The sequence below is a fragment of the Lissotriton helveticus genome, chromosome 7 (assembly GCF_964261635.1).
Source record: "Lissotriton helveticus chromosome 7, aLisHel1.1, whole genome shotgun sequence".
NCBI classification, from domain to species: Eukaryota; Metazoa; Chordata; class Amphibia; order Caudata; family Salamandridae; genus Lissotriton; species Lissotriton helveticus.
Window position 1 is genome coordinate 1,274,103,344 of NC_136068.1, and position 15,135 is coordinate 1,274,118,478.

Here is a 15,135-nt window from a genome sequence, read left to right on the forward strand (position 1 = left end):
ACTGCGGACTTGAGATAGCGCTGGTGTTATATGTTCACCAGTATTACAGAAGGGGCTGCACAAGTGTCTTCTGTAAAATATGAATATTCGCATTGCAGAGATTCCACCCAAGTGAGGAGACCGCCCCACAACTGCAGGGCCTCTGCCAGGAGGGCGAAGGCCCTTTGTGAATCAGTCCCATTGTGTATATGTGTTAGGTAGAGATCTCCAAGCTGCATCATGATTTGAAGTCAGACTTTGTTGAGACATTTATGACTTGATCCATTCTCCTGCAAGAAATGTAACATTATGGGAAATGGTGAAGGTCTGCACATTTTACATAACACAAAATTCTTTAATTTTACAAGAATACACTCAGATATAAGAAGTTTCACACAGTCCCACCCAGGATGCAGAGAATTTGATTCACAGATAACAAATTAATTGTAGACACAGAATCGACCCAATGTGTATTCAGACCTCATAAAGATGCCAAATAAATGGCGGATAGGACCTTGAAGTCAGCATGAGCAACATTTCACTTTTTACTTTGTAACATGCTAAAAGATCCTTAAATATACATTAGACAACTTTCTTAAATTACATTGCAATCAACATTCAGAAGAAAGGTAAACCTCAGGGAGTCAGACATTCAATTACAAGACTGGTCTCTGCTGAAGCTTGAATTTATTTATTTATTTATTTTGAAAGTTTTATATAGCGCGGACAAGATCTTTGCAGATATCAGAGCGCTTTACATAGAGGGGGTACATGAGGGAGCATAGTCAGACAGATAAACCAATAGAACAAACAGTACAAATAGGTGGCTGCAAAGCCAATCATGTGAGTAATAAGACAGCTAATACAAATAAGCAAAGGGGTCAAACATGTGATACAGATCGGTACAGAGTATTAACAGAGTTCGAGATAATAGTTCAGGTGTACTTAGCCATGAGGATAGCTTTTACTTCATTTTTAAAGAGTGTAGTGGAAGAGATAAGCCTGGTTTCGTGAGGGAGTGAGTTCCAGATCCTAGGCGCCATTCCTGAGAAGGAGCGCTTATATGTTTTTTCCTTCCGGAATCTTCGAGGTTTCAGCAGAAGATTGTTTGTGCCTCTAGTGTTTCTAGCTCCGCCATGAATGAACCCCATTTCTTCTGCTGTAGTTTGTTTCCTTTCAAAGCTATTGCTCACACAATCATCTAAGAGCTTCTTTAGATCCTCACTCTCATGTAAAATCCATTATTAACAAATTGTGCGCTAGCTTTCACTGTAGCCCATTTAGAGCTGAAATAAATTTGTCTTTGCTCGTGTCTAGTCCAAAACATATGTGGCACACAGTGTTAAGATAATTTGCACCGAGAAATGTATTCTTCTGATTTTGTCAAATAGGGTTAAATAATTGCTCAAAAGATTTAAGACGGGACTCCAAACCATGCTGTACTCTTGAATTGAGCACTAGCACAAGTGAAGGACTGAAAATCTTCACTAACCACTAGCAAATACTGGATTTGCTAATCAAATTACAATAGCCAACTGAGATAACCTGACTGCACCCCACCGCTCACTTCTAATTTCTCCATCACACGGCTAAGCTTTCAAACCCATGAGGCAATAAGACACAGTTCTGGTCATTCTCACAAATGACACAAACCAACTGCTTGAAACGTAGGCTCACAGCACCTACAACACTTTTCCAACCAAGCACACCCCCATAGCGTGCCACCCCTCTGGCAAAGCGCTATGGCACTCCAGAGTGGGGCATAAAGCGCTAATAAATGCATTGTCATACATAATATAAAGGGCATTTGCATGCACAATCTGTGAGATTAGTCTTTTGTCTTGGAAGAAAATTCAATGGGTTGTTTTACTTTTCTTGTAACTAAAATACCGTAGGAGGAGCAGTAACATAGATTTTCATTCTGGTGTGATGGACTTTAAAGAAAACGGCCAGTTTAGGATATTTGAAATATTAGGGAGCTCAAACTATAGATGGCAATTGAATACCTTCTCTAGGCCACTGTATTTGTCTTTTAAAGCCATGTGTGTGTATTTAGGATGGTTCGGTTAAGAGAACAATAACACCACTAGACTCTTTTTGAGCTGCCAGCTGCACCCGAGTACTTCACAGGTCTTTAAAAGACCATTAATGTGTTAACGAGGCTTTGTTGTTTTTTTCACCTCTTAGCACCCCTGCATCTCCACTCTGACTATGGCTGAGACACACAACTGGCACCTGGAGGCAACAATGGAAGATGAAGTGGTGGGGTAGAGTGCGTGCCCCCCACCCCCCCTGAGGGGATGCTGGGCGCGCCCTATAGTTTGAAGACCTATGCGCTAGGGCTTTAAATGGGCAGATGCTGTCCGGTACTGAGTACCTGCACTTCTTTGAGAGGGAGAGCACCTGCAGTTAGTTCTCTGCACTGCTGAATATACTTAATGGAAGAGTACTGGCACTTCTCAGGAGCAAAAAGGTACTCTAAATAGTATGTTCCTGTACATCTATACTTCAATTTAAAGCAGGGTTCTCCAAAGTCGGTCCTGGAGCCGGATCCATGCCAGATTTTTAAGACAACTACATTTATCTAAATGGGGATATGCAAAAAATCTGGCATGAATCTGGCCCTCCTGGACCGACTTTGGAGAAACCTGAATTAAAGCACGGGATATCTCAAAACTCCTACGCACAATAATGATATCTTAAAAGTAAAGTCCGTGTAGGGGAGTAGGATTCGTTTGAAACCTTTGTGCTGTGTACACAGGGCTAGCTATGATACGGGGCCCACCTGCCTCAGGAAGAAATACTATTCAAGTCGTAATTTAAGATTCCCAGGAGCCTCCCTATTAGTGGTTCAAAAGTTTAAGCAAGAATGCCTTGAAGGTAAGTCTTTATCATTCACATACGCAAAGCTGTGGAATTCACTTCCAGTTACTTTGTGTAAAACTTTGGATCTTTTATGCTCTCTTAAAGCTCTAAAACCTGGCTTTATTCGCAACAGTTTCTGGTCGATTGCCTTTTTATGTGGGTGTATTCTCCCTTCAGTGCTAGGGCACCTGAACCGGTATTAGGACGCGCTAAAATCTTTTGACATAACATTTAGTTGAAAGCGAATCCACAGCATTCTGTCAGCTTCCATGAAGCGCCGAGGCTCATTTAGAAACGTGTTTTATCTGTTTTGCTTCTTTAGGTACAAATGTGCACACCCGAGGCCTGGTGCTTGGCTCACGCTCCCGACTCTGACGCTGGTCTATGAATGAGGAGTTTTATGTGCATGAAACATCCTCAACTGGAGCACAGATATTTGCTCTTCGCCGGTGGGTTTAGCTGCAGTGAAAGAGTTGGTTTTTAAATGATTTGTTTCCTCATTCAGACAGTATTCCTGTAGTCATTGTAATCGAAATATCTACATTTTAGTTGGACAACCGTGACTTATTGATCTGTTGGAATGGCACGAGAGAGAGAGAGAGAGAGACTGGCAACCAGTGCCATTCATAGGTCGGTTGGCCACGGCGCATCAATGCCACACATTGTGCTGATGACTATGAGATGCCTGGCATGCGCCCTGCCTCCTCACCTATCAGCAGCTGAGAGGACCAACCCCACCCGCGGAGCTGCAGCCTGCAAGTTTGGGAACAGTTCCAATGGCACGGCGACTGGAAGAGGTGTTTGCAAACCCCTGCATGACGCACATGTTTAAACTTGGTTAGCTTTTTACAAAGACAATATTCTGTACTACACACAGCATTCGGCCAGCTTTGGTGGAGCCCTGGGGGTCATTAGTCGTGATTGAAAGTCTGCTGACACGATTCTTTGTATACTTACTCTTAGACATAAACTTTTTGTTAATCAATGTGTAAGAGTATATGTATATTTATAAACAGGTTATAAAGGAACACTAAAAAGAGTCATGCCGCAAAACACTTGCAAGAAATTAGCAAGGCACGACACTTTCCTTCAAATCCAGCACCACAAACAACACTTCACCATATGGTCCTTGAAAGAAAAGTGCAAAAAATTACACTTTATTCGGCACCCCCATTAAAGAAAATACCAGCCAATAGTCTGGACAGACTCTTAATCTGCGATTCTCACCGCACACACCCTTTAACAAACAGCACACTCCCTGCACGGACATTACACTTTATCACCGAATAAATACAAGTGCACGATCCTTTCACCCACACTCAAGCTTCATGCAGCTCAACACACATGATTTGCACTACAAGGATTCCTTCTGCAGTGACATTGTCTATGCTGGTCGACCGTGATGAAAAGACAGGAGAATGTGAGTTATAAATAGGTATATGGGTGATAAGGAGACCTTTGGGTCTGTGATGGAGTAGAACAAGGTGCACTCTGTGCAATATATGGATTCTGGCTGCTGACAGTGGGTTGGAGCCGGCTTCCCCTTGTTAGACAAACAAGAGCAGATAAGTGGCTACCAGCATGGGGTTTCATAAACCCATCACAGCCTATCTTGTACAGGATGCCCAAGCAGTAAACACATCACCCTGCTTAGGGACGAAACCAACAAGCTATAAACCCATCACCCCGTCTGGGAACGAACTCAACAAGCTCGTAAACACATCATGCTTCCCAAGAAAAGGCACGACACACAATAAAAGCTTCATAAATCTTTATGGAATTAAATAGTTTACATTTGATTACCACAGGACAAAGATTCGTCAGGAAACACCTACATAAAACTAGAAACAGCAGCCAGTGGGAGCCCTCTGGCCAAGCTTTCTGGTGCCACTGACCCAGATTATGGATGGACCCCAGAGCACTGCAAGCACAGGACTGTGACCACCCCACAGACTCACAGTTTAGCTCCCAGGAGTCCTCCAGAAAAACAGCAGATATGGAAGTGGCGCCTACGTCTTGGCCCTCAGGGTCCACTCATACATAGTGTTACAATGTGTGTGACCTTCACTCAGCACAAATGAACAAGGGTTTAATTCGAGAGAGTTTTCAATGGGCATCTCTCACCAGTGCAGAGAGGAACAATGACTCCCCTTGGCCCCCGTTTTTGCCGATACCCTGAATACCCCGCATAGCATCATGGACCCAACCCGGAAGGTGCATCTTTGCAGGTATCCGAAGAGGCAGGTGACGTCTTTCAGGCCGTCCATGAAGAAGCTAAATATTGAATATTCCTACTCCCATCATTTAAATCCATTGTGATAAAATACCCTTCTGCCAGGCCAGAGGACCACAAACGTAGCTTGGCACGAAGGGCGAGAACAAATCCAGTCTTAAAATCAACACCAATAAACAAGCCAACCTAACCACAGTTAATATGAGCAGCCAGGATGGGGCAGTGAATGTAGAATGGGAGACGCAGAAGATGCCGGGGTCGGGGAGGAGAAGCAGAGCAATGGAAGTGTTCAGGCCGAGGAAGCAGCGAGACTGGTGACGGTCAGTAGTAAGTAGCAGCTGTGGGTATGTGCAAAGTAGTGACCACCACATCAAGCCCTCTTGAGCTACCATGAGGGATGGCCAGGGTTCCGCCGATCCCAGAGCTGGATAGGGGAAACAGACAGTAGTGTCAGCAGCCGCACACAGCTCGTTCCAGTCCATCTCCCCTTCCAGAGCTTCAGCCAATGCTCAAACCCGCTGGATCTCAAACAGCTTCACATCCGTGTCGTACCAGATAGGGGGATCCATATTCCTAAAAGATACAAAATGAGATGGTGATACATAATCGATGAGGAACTCTGCAGGCAGCATCTCCAGCCTTCACGCATCATGGAGCCATATGAACACTAGTAGTTTATACCCTATCTGCACAGGTAACAAACACGCACTGCCTAATGGTCTTCACTCATACACCACTCACATGACACATCTACACCCGTAGCCTACTTTTAAACACCACCTGCATAAGTGGCACACATATGTCCAGCATAGTCTGGCTTTATACACCACCTCTCAATGGCTGGCTCTTATAAAACACACCCACAGCCTTCGCTCGTACCCCCACACGTCTGTTTACTTTTCCCTCCACCATGGCATGGGCTCAAAGTAGAAGCACACTTGTCAAGGGCAGACACACACATACCAAGTTCTGTCCTCATACAACCACAACATCCTCATGTGGCACACTTCAACCTTTATTTGGGATATTGGGGCAGTGAGTGGTTACTTGACAGTATCTGTGGTGAGAACTGTTGTTTTCTACTGTTGTATCGTGACCTTGGGTGTCGCTAAAGTCCAATGACTTTGTCCACTTACTCCTTTACTACTCTCCGCTCTCCTACTCCACGTTGGTGAATAGTGAAGCCCTACTCTACGAGGAGTTAGGGAGATTTAAACTCAGACACATTAGGACACATTGCTCACAGAGAATATACTTATTTTCATGTCAGTTACAGCTTTAGAAAGGAATTAGTCTTTATTCATAGTACCGGGTAAAATGTGGAGAAGTTAAAATTAGACACTTGTTAGACATCTGGCAGGTCGAGGTGTCAGACAAGGTGACTGCAATGTACTTCTATGATCTAGGGCACCCTGGTGCTTTGTTCTAGCACCCCGCTGCCCCGGGCTCATGGTAGCTCAGTGGCATTGAGATCCATGTCCCAAATTGCCAGGGTTAGCAATGGGACACCACAAACCTTTTAGCCCTGATGCTGACCTTTCTTCCCGCATCAGCTTCCTATCTGTAGGATGCATGAGGAAGGGACAAAGAGCGAAAGGTATAAAAGTAAACAGTTCTCTAAAAGGCCTGTGTATTTTCCGCTCCTGTCTTTATGATCTCCAAGACCAGGGGTAGCAAGAGCAGTGCCATGGGAACCAAAGGGCACCAGCTACCTCTAATTAACGTACACGGTCTGTCAGCGGCCCTCATCCTCCTAGATCTCTCTGCGGCCTTCGACACTGTCTGCCACCGTACCCTAGTGCGGCGCCTCAGCAACGTCGGAATCCAGGAGAAGGCACTGGAATGGATCATCAGAGAGTCCGCCTCCCCCCGTTCAGATCAGAAGCCACTGAAGTCATCTGCGGCGTTCCCCAAGGCTCCTCGCTCAGCCCAACCCTCTTCAACGTCTACATGAGCCCCCTCGCAGCCATCGCACGCCAACACAACCTCAACATCATCTCCTACGCCGACGACACCCAGCTGATCCTCTCCCTCACCAACGACCCCGCCACCGCCAGAGCCAACCTACACGAAGGGATGACAGACGTAGCCAAGTGGATGATGAACAGCCGCCTGAAACTGAATTCGGACAAGACGGAAGTCCTCATCCTGGGATCTTCACCCTCCGCCTGGGACGACTCCTGGTGGCCCCCCGCCCTGGGCAACGCACCCAAACCAACAGACCACGCACGCAACCTGGGCTTCATCCTGGACTCCTCCCTCTCCATGACCAGACAAGTCAACGCCGTCTCCTCGTTGTGCTTCAACATCCTGCGCATGCTACGTAAGATCTTCCGGTGGATCCCCACCGAGAACAGGAAGACGGTCACCCAGGCCCTCGTCACCAGCCGTCTGGACTACGGCAACTCCCTCTACGCCGGAACCACCGCCAAACTCCAGAAGAGACTCCAGCGGATTCAGAACGCCTCTGCACGACTCATCCTGGACATCCCCCGACGCAACCACATCTCCGGACACCTGAGAGATCTGCACTGGCTCCCGGTCAACAAGAGAATCACCTTCCGTCTCCTCACCCACGCACACAAAGCCCTACACAACCAAGGCCCAAGATACCTCAACAGCCGCCTCAACTTCTACGCCCCCACACGCCAGCTTCGATCGACCGGCCACGCCCTCGCCTCCGTCCCCCGCATCCGAAGAGCCACCACAGGAGGAAGGTCCTTCTCCTACCTGGCCGCCAAGACTTGAAACTCCCTCCCGACCCACCTCCGCCTGACCCAGGACCACCTTGCCTTCAGGAAGCAGCTCAAGACCTGGCTGTTCGAGCAGTAGCGGACCCCCCCCCCCCCCCTAGCGCCTTGAGACCCTCCGGGTGAGTAGTGCGCTATATAAATGCTTTGATTGATTGATTGATTGATAGTCTAAGCGAACACTGCAATACTTTGGCCAAATCAAACAATACCACCATACAAAAGTTTAATGCAATCCTAACCCCTGAAAAGGGTGGCAACTGGTTGGTCTTGGAATAAGTAGAAAGCATCTAAAGTCAACACGCTACAGTATTCTGCTGGCTATAACAGGGGTACTGGGCACAGTTCAATAGAACAGTTCAGAGTTCAGACTCAAAATAGGTCCCAGTGCCGTTCCGAGATGACACTTTGGTTTTGACTTTAAGAAAATACTGAAACTTTTAAAAAATTGAAATCGTGAGACTTTTGCTGTCAAAGAACATCCACCAGACAAGGACATTCACTGGGCTGGTGGGAATGTACTGGGAGCCGAAGCATCTTAGTTAGTGAAACATCAAATTTGTAATCACAACAACTCTGTAACCATGAGTCTTCAGAGGTTACAGCAACCAAGCCAGCATTACAAAAGAACCCCAGGGATTCCTGAGGGAAAGCTTTGTTGCTGTGGGAGGTCTGGGTACCCCATAACGTTAAAGGGGTTGTAATACCTGCCAGAAATGGAGTCTCACTTCCTCCTTGACAGTAAGTCATGGTACCAGTCACCAATCACCAGACTTCAGGTCCCCGGCATACACTACCAAACTAGCTGCTGACTGACCTAGGAAATGTGTGTTCAGAGCAAGATCATCAGCAACGTATCTGCCATTTCCTCCACCATCTTGCACATAATTCAGATATGCCTCGGGTTCGTTCCCGTTAAAGATCCTTATGGCTCCTGGGAAAGGTCTCTCCTTGAGCCATACTCGACAAGGGTCTCATTGAGCAGGGCCTTGGATTTGTCTCTCCCAGTCAGGGCAGCTCTTCTGCTATAGCGAAGACACTCATCATAAGAGAAATGGCAGCAGCTCTAGTTTTTTCCTCTGGTATCAGTTTTAGGCCCAGACCCTATTGAAGCAACAAAGGGATGTCTTCCATCTGTCATGATGTCTTGTTAAACTGATGCTTCAAATCTCTCTTCCTAAGTCCACACGAGTATCTAATACATGCCACAGACATACATGCTACAGCCTTCCACACCTGATACGAAACAGGGACGCTGCAGCAGGAAGCCTGGGCCCAAATCACATTTTAATTCAAGCTCCACAGCCAGGCACAAGTACGATATTTTTTGTCATGGGGAAGCAGCAAATGATCACTGGCTGTGACATGGGAATTCATAGGCCAAACACCCCACGTTACACCAAAATCTTGCAGCGGGGAACAAAGTGTTCTCTGCTCAGACGGCCAATCTAACCCATCAAACCACAGTGGGAGCTCTACAGTTGCTACAAGAACATGGAAGCTGGAACAGTTCTAACCCCAATGTCGTATACCTGTTCTCTTAAGCTACTTGTGCTACTTTCTCTCTGGAGGCAAATCATGCGGTACATGCATGCAGCACATAATGCTATTGAATCACAGTTATAATGGAATAAACACATTTTAACTAGAGGCTCAGGTGAGTGGGTAAAAATACTAATGCACCTGCATTCCAATCGGCTGCCACAATATTGAATGTCATGAAAGCCTGGGTAGTAGCACAGTTGAATGTTGAATGTCATGAAAGCACTATGGGTAGTAGCAAAGTTGAATGTTGAATGTCATGAAAGTACTATGGGTAGTAGCACAGTTTTCATGCACTCTCCAGTCCAGCAGAGCCTGGTGCTCTGATGCTACAGTAACAACAACAATGTGACCCTTCTGTGAACTCAAAGGTGTTGGGACCACAAGGGGGTCACCCAGAAAAGTGTACAAATACCAGGATGGTACAGGAGGCGTCACTGTTCAAGGACATTCATCCTTACACACAAACATGCACACACTACATAAACTAGTCGAGACGCAGTTTATGAGTGCAAGCCATTGGGGAGGTGAATTTCGTCATATGTTTACCAGTACCTCATCACACCCATGTCCTTATTATGTACTCCCTTTCCCCGCTATGGTCTGCGCTCACACAGAGCCTAAAGGCCCTTTTTGAAATTTCACTGATAGGAAATATGGAGTGCAAGAGAGGATATAACGTGCTTCATGTTGCAGGAGCAATGAGAAGCAAGAATTAAATGACCTCTCACCCTTCGGAAGTGAACACCTGTAGGCTCAAAGGAACTAGTGTCATACGAGGATTTTGTTCTCTACTTGAGTAAGTTACTCTCCAAGCAATGAATAATATCAGAGAATGACAAGGCTGTCTTTTTTCAAAGGACAAACTGTGAGGCACCCCATAGAAAGAATGCAAAAGATGTAATTAACAAACTCAAGACCAACACCTCACAGACAACTATGAGCATTATTAGTTATCATTGTTCAATGAAGCGGGAGCCCGCCACTGCAGTAAAGGGGTATCTTAATTCCATAGACTCTCGTGTGGCCATTTAGGGTGTGCAGGTTTTCTTTGATACAGAGACTACATTACATTTGTTGTCTTTGAAGAGCGGATGGTATGCTGAAGGCTACCAACGACGACTCCTCTGAATCTGGATTATTCCCTAACAAACTCAAGACCTCCTGTATCAAATCTATTGTAAAGATGCAAGGCCGCGACCCAACTGATGCTTCCAACTACTGGCCAACATGCAATGGCCCGTTAGAAGGCTTGCCTTCAGTCATTAATCGGCATTCACGTAAGAAAATGTCCTTCTCTTTCACTTTCAAATTGGATTCCTTCCTGGTCACCACACTGAACTCACATTGATCGTCACATGGGATAGCATAAACACGGACACAAATGGGGTCACTGTTCTTCTATAACTAGCCCGCTCTCCTGTCATTGATACTGTTCACCACCTTACATTCCTTCTGACACTTGAAAAAAATAGTGGGCACTGTCCAACATCCACTCTCCTCCTTCCTCTCTAAAAGATGCTTCATCATGTCACTTGCCCATTTCTTCTCAGCACGATTCTCCTCCGCGTCCGGTTACAGTAGTTAATGGCTCCTCTGTCACTGCTCTCCGCTTTACTATGTAATTTATACCGCAACCAGACATCATCTTCTCCTCAACAGCTAAAATTATACCGATGATACACAAGTAATGCTAAAGCACAAAAAACATCAGATCTTGACACCTGTGCCACAGGCCTTCAGGGATTTGATCACTGTAAGTCAACTAACCAAATAAAACCTAATACATCAGAAGCAGAGTTACTAACATACAGGAAATTGACCAACTATCAACCCGTGGCAATCTGGCAAAAGAACTTGATCCAACATCCAACTCTTCCCCAAGTACGGATCCAGAAGGGTGGGTGGTTGGGGGGATGGGGTCTAAATTGACTCTACTCTCCCTTTGTGGCACATGTTAATAAAGAAACCAAAATCTCTTTTGGCTTACGTTTTCCCTATGTCACAATTTTCCCACATATTGGTTTCCCTTAAAGGGTAAAACATCATACGTTTAGCCCTCTCCTGAATAAAACAAGCAAAAGGTAATAAAGATCGCAGCCCATCTCTACCGGATTCACAAATTTCAAACAATCCAGAATGTAGATGCAAGGCAACTCCTCCATCTGTGTAGCCTAATTCACATTTCACCAGCCCTTGAATCAATACAATGGCCGCCTATGGCTGGATTAAAATCTTTAAAAAACAATGAGCAACACACACCAATCATAGCACAGCACTGGTCAACTCTTCCTACAGCATAAACTCTGAGCACACTGCCAATCTAGATCACTAAGCTCAGAGTTGACCCACTCTCGACCATCCCTTCCTTCAGTTTCCCACAAGTCAAAGGACTTTCTCAGTACAAGTGAACACAATATGGAACTCTACTCCTGTAAGAGAAAGAATAATTGGCAGATTCCTTGAATACCGGAGAACCTAATAAACCGTCCCTTTCCATACAAATAACCGTCTAGTACAGAACACTCCTAAAAACAGCAATAGGTATCCCCTATCTATTCACACGTTTCCTGCAGCACCTAATATTTACGCTAAACTACCAGTTTGGTGTCCCTTGTTTACGACATGTCTTCAAATCTCAACCGGCACACCTCCCACATAAGACGAACTACAACCACCACCCTATCTACCATGTATTCAGAAAAAGGCCGACCAGGAGCTAGATGCAATATAAATTCTACAGCCTGTGCCCCTAACCAAAAACACTTTCAGCCAGATGTACTAAGATTTGGATCAGGTTGCAAAAACTGGTCGCAAATTGCACACCAACTTTTTGCGACTCCTGTGTGGCTTTGCAGGGCACTTTTTGTACTATCAGGTTGATTCGCAAAATTACCATTCACAGGGATCACAGAACGACCTGCTTATTTAATACTAACTAGGCACGTCGCAATTTGGTGCCCCCTTTGATTGGCTACAAACACAGAATTGGTGGCATGGAAAGAACAGCAGACCACCATCCATATGTTTACATTTTTAAAATGATTTTTTTTTTTTAATACAGCCCATGTTCCTTAAAGGAAGTGAAAGAAATAAGCTTTCTGTTTGGAAAAACAAAATCAGGGAAAATAGGCAGTGGTTCCCCGAGGCTGACAATATGATTGCCCTCTGCGAATCAGTTACCACCTGCTTTGATGTGTAACAGCTGTAAAATGGTTTCTGACAGCAACTGTGGTCACAGACCGTTGATACATTGCGTACCGAATTGCAATTTGGAAAGAACGCAGCTTTTACACCCCTTTCAAACTGTGATTTGACACGGGTTGCAAAAACCATTTTGCCACTTTGAAAAAAAATTCACCGAGCAAAAAGGATCTTGTACATTTGAAACAGCCGTTCTCCATTCACAAACTCTGTGATTTTGTGACTCTTAAGGTTTGCAAACTCAAAATTGCTTAGTGCAACCTGTCCCACTGCTTCAGAGCTGTAAAGATGGCTCTTACTCCAAGGACATTAACAAGTTCTTTATTGGCAACTCTGCTAAACACAGCAAGGACAATCACAACATGTCGCCGTTCCCTCATCAACTGTCCCACCCTGGAACCCCACGCATGTACTCCTATTCTAAGAACACTCAAACATTCGAGCCAAGAATACTACAACACGACACATCTTCCCCTTAACAAACAAAACAATTGAGCAAAGGAAATTATATACAACATAATGGTCTAGAGGAAAGGAAAAACTATATACAACAAAAGAAAATAACCAAACTAAATTAACATACAGTCCTTAAGTCTGTGAGGAGTATTCTTCCAAATCTTCCCAGTCCTATACAACTATCATCTTCAGTTCTTACTTCATCTTCCACTTCTTCTCCCCCAACACCCTCCTCTTCCGTTTTTTTTTAAATTTTTACATTTAGCTATTCGACTCACATGCCACACAGACACTCCACAACTCCACACTCCTTTTGCCACTCCCCCCACTTCTTAGCTTTACCCAGTCACCTACTTCAAGTTCTTCCACCCTTGTCACACTCTTAATGACAAAGTTCTTTTGGTACACCTGTTGTCCTTTTACAATATCTCCCTTAACTCTTTCCGGTGACGTACTATCCATCCATCCTATGTCAACTCTCGTGAACGTTTCCCTAGCACTCATCGTTACAATTGGACAAACCCTACCCTCTCCATTCCTGCTCCGGAGTGGAACAACAAAATCAAAGGCAACTAAATCCCAAACCATCTCAGAACAATTTATAGGTGACAAAGATGGTTCCAACTTTGTTAAACTTTTATTCGAATCAGCACACTCCTTGCATTCCCTCACTACTCTTTCCCACTCAATATCAACACCTGCCCACCTAAATGAACTTTCCACTCTCTTCTTTGTCTTAACAATTCCGAAAGATCCCTCATGACATGAGTCTACTTTTCTTTCCCTCAAAGCACTAGGCGGTATAACATTTCTACCTCTGTAAACAAATCCTGATTCTACACACAACTCACCTCTCACTTCCCAAAAGCTCTTTTCTTCTTCTGCACTCGGTTTCCCTTCACTCCAAACTTCAAACACTTTCTCTTTTAATTTTCCCATCAGCCCATCTTTACCATAATGCAGAAGCCACTCAATTGACTTCTCAAACTCTCCCTCCACCACAACAGTTTGACACTCATTCCACTCACTCCTAGGTACTTCTTTAATCGATAAGGGCACTCTACTCAAACAGTCCGCAACTTTATCATTATGTGTTAAAACCGCACCCATCCATACCGAGGACTTAAACCTCTTAACCATTCCTGAAGTCTCCAACCTTACTAATTCTTTTCCCCATTCATTCCTTACTGTAAACTGTTCGTTTCTTATTTTAAGATTAACATGAACGGCATTCTCTTCTAATCTTATCTCATGTTTGAATTCCATAAGCACGCCAAGTTTTCCTGAGAACACATCACAACACTTTCCTTTAATTTCTTCTGCTAAATCATCATCTTTTACTTCTTCCGCTAAATCATCATTCTCACCCAACACCATAACCTGCTCTTTTGCATTCGGATTTAGTATTATATCCAAACCTGCCTGATCTTTCCATCCTAAAACACTTGGTCCATTTTCCGCAACATACATTCTTCCCTCTGTCACTCTCCCTTTAAACACAAATATCACATCCCTACACCCCACCATAGAAATGCTTTTCCCAGTGAACCCTCTTGGATTTATGTCACTTTTCATTAGATCAACACCAATCTCCTTCACAAATTTCCTCTTCCACATATCCAGATTAACTATAGTATATGGCGATCCCGAATCTGCCACTAATATCACTTTTACCCCCGCCACTTCAATTTCACATTTGGGTTTACTCCTTCCTTTACTTTTTACATCCAAAATAAAATCTCTTATCATAAAAATGTCATCGTCTTCATCTGAATTGTCTTCTTTAACTTGTTTCCTCAACTCATCTTCTCCCCTTGTCACATACTTTATCCTTGAAGTTTTATCTCTTCTATAACAAACTCTTGCATAATGTCCAATTAATCCGCATACTGTACATTTTTCATCTCTTGCTCTACATGCTTGACTGTTCGCTAAATGTGTATAACTTCCACACCTAAAACATGCTAAACTAGTTGTGCTTTTTTCTCTATATTCATTTTTTGTTGCTTGAAAATATTTCTTCTCCATCTTCTCTTCATCAAATTTATCTTTCTTCTCTGCACCAACGCTGCCTGCTCTTATAGTTTTCCTCACAACACACACTTC

At 44.5% G+C, this 15,135-nt stretch overlaps 1 protein-coding gene across 1 annotated transcript in view; it reads right to left on the minus strand.

Moving 5' to 3' along the window:
- Window positions 1-4,600: 4,600 nt before the first annotated feature.
- Window positions 4,601-15,135, minus strand: part of HID1 (HID1 domain containing) — a 226,412-nt gene continuing 215,877 nt past the window's right edge. Inside the window, exon 19 of the mRNA XM_078654484.1 lies at window positions 4,601-5,650. Within this exon, the coding sequence (XP_078510610.1) occupies window positions 5,587-5,650 (64 nt within the window). The 3' untranslated portion in view covers window positions 4,601-5,586. The remainder of the gene's footprint in view (window positions 5,651-15,135) is intronic.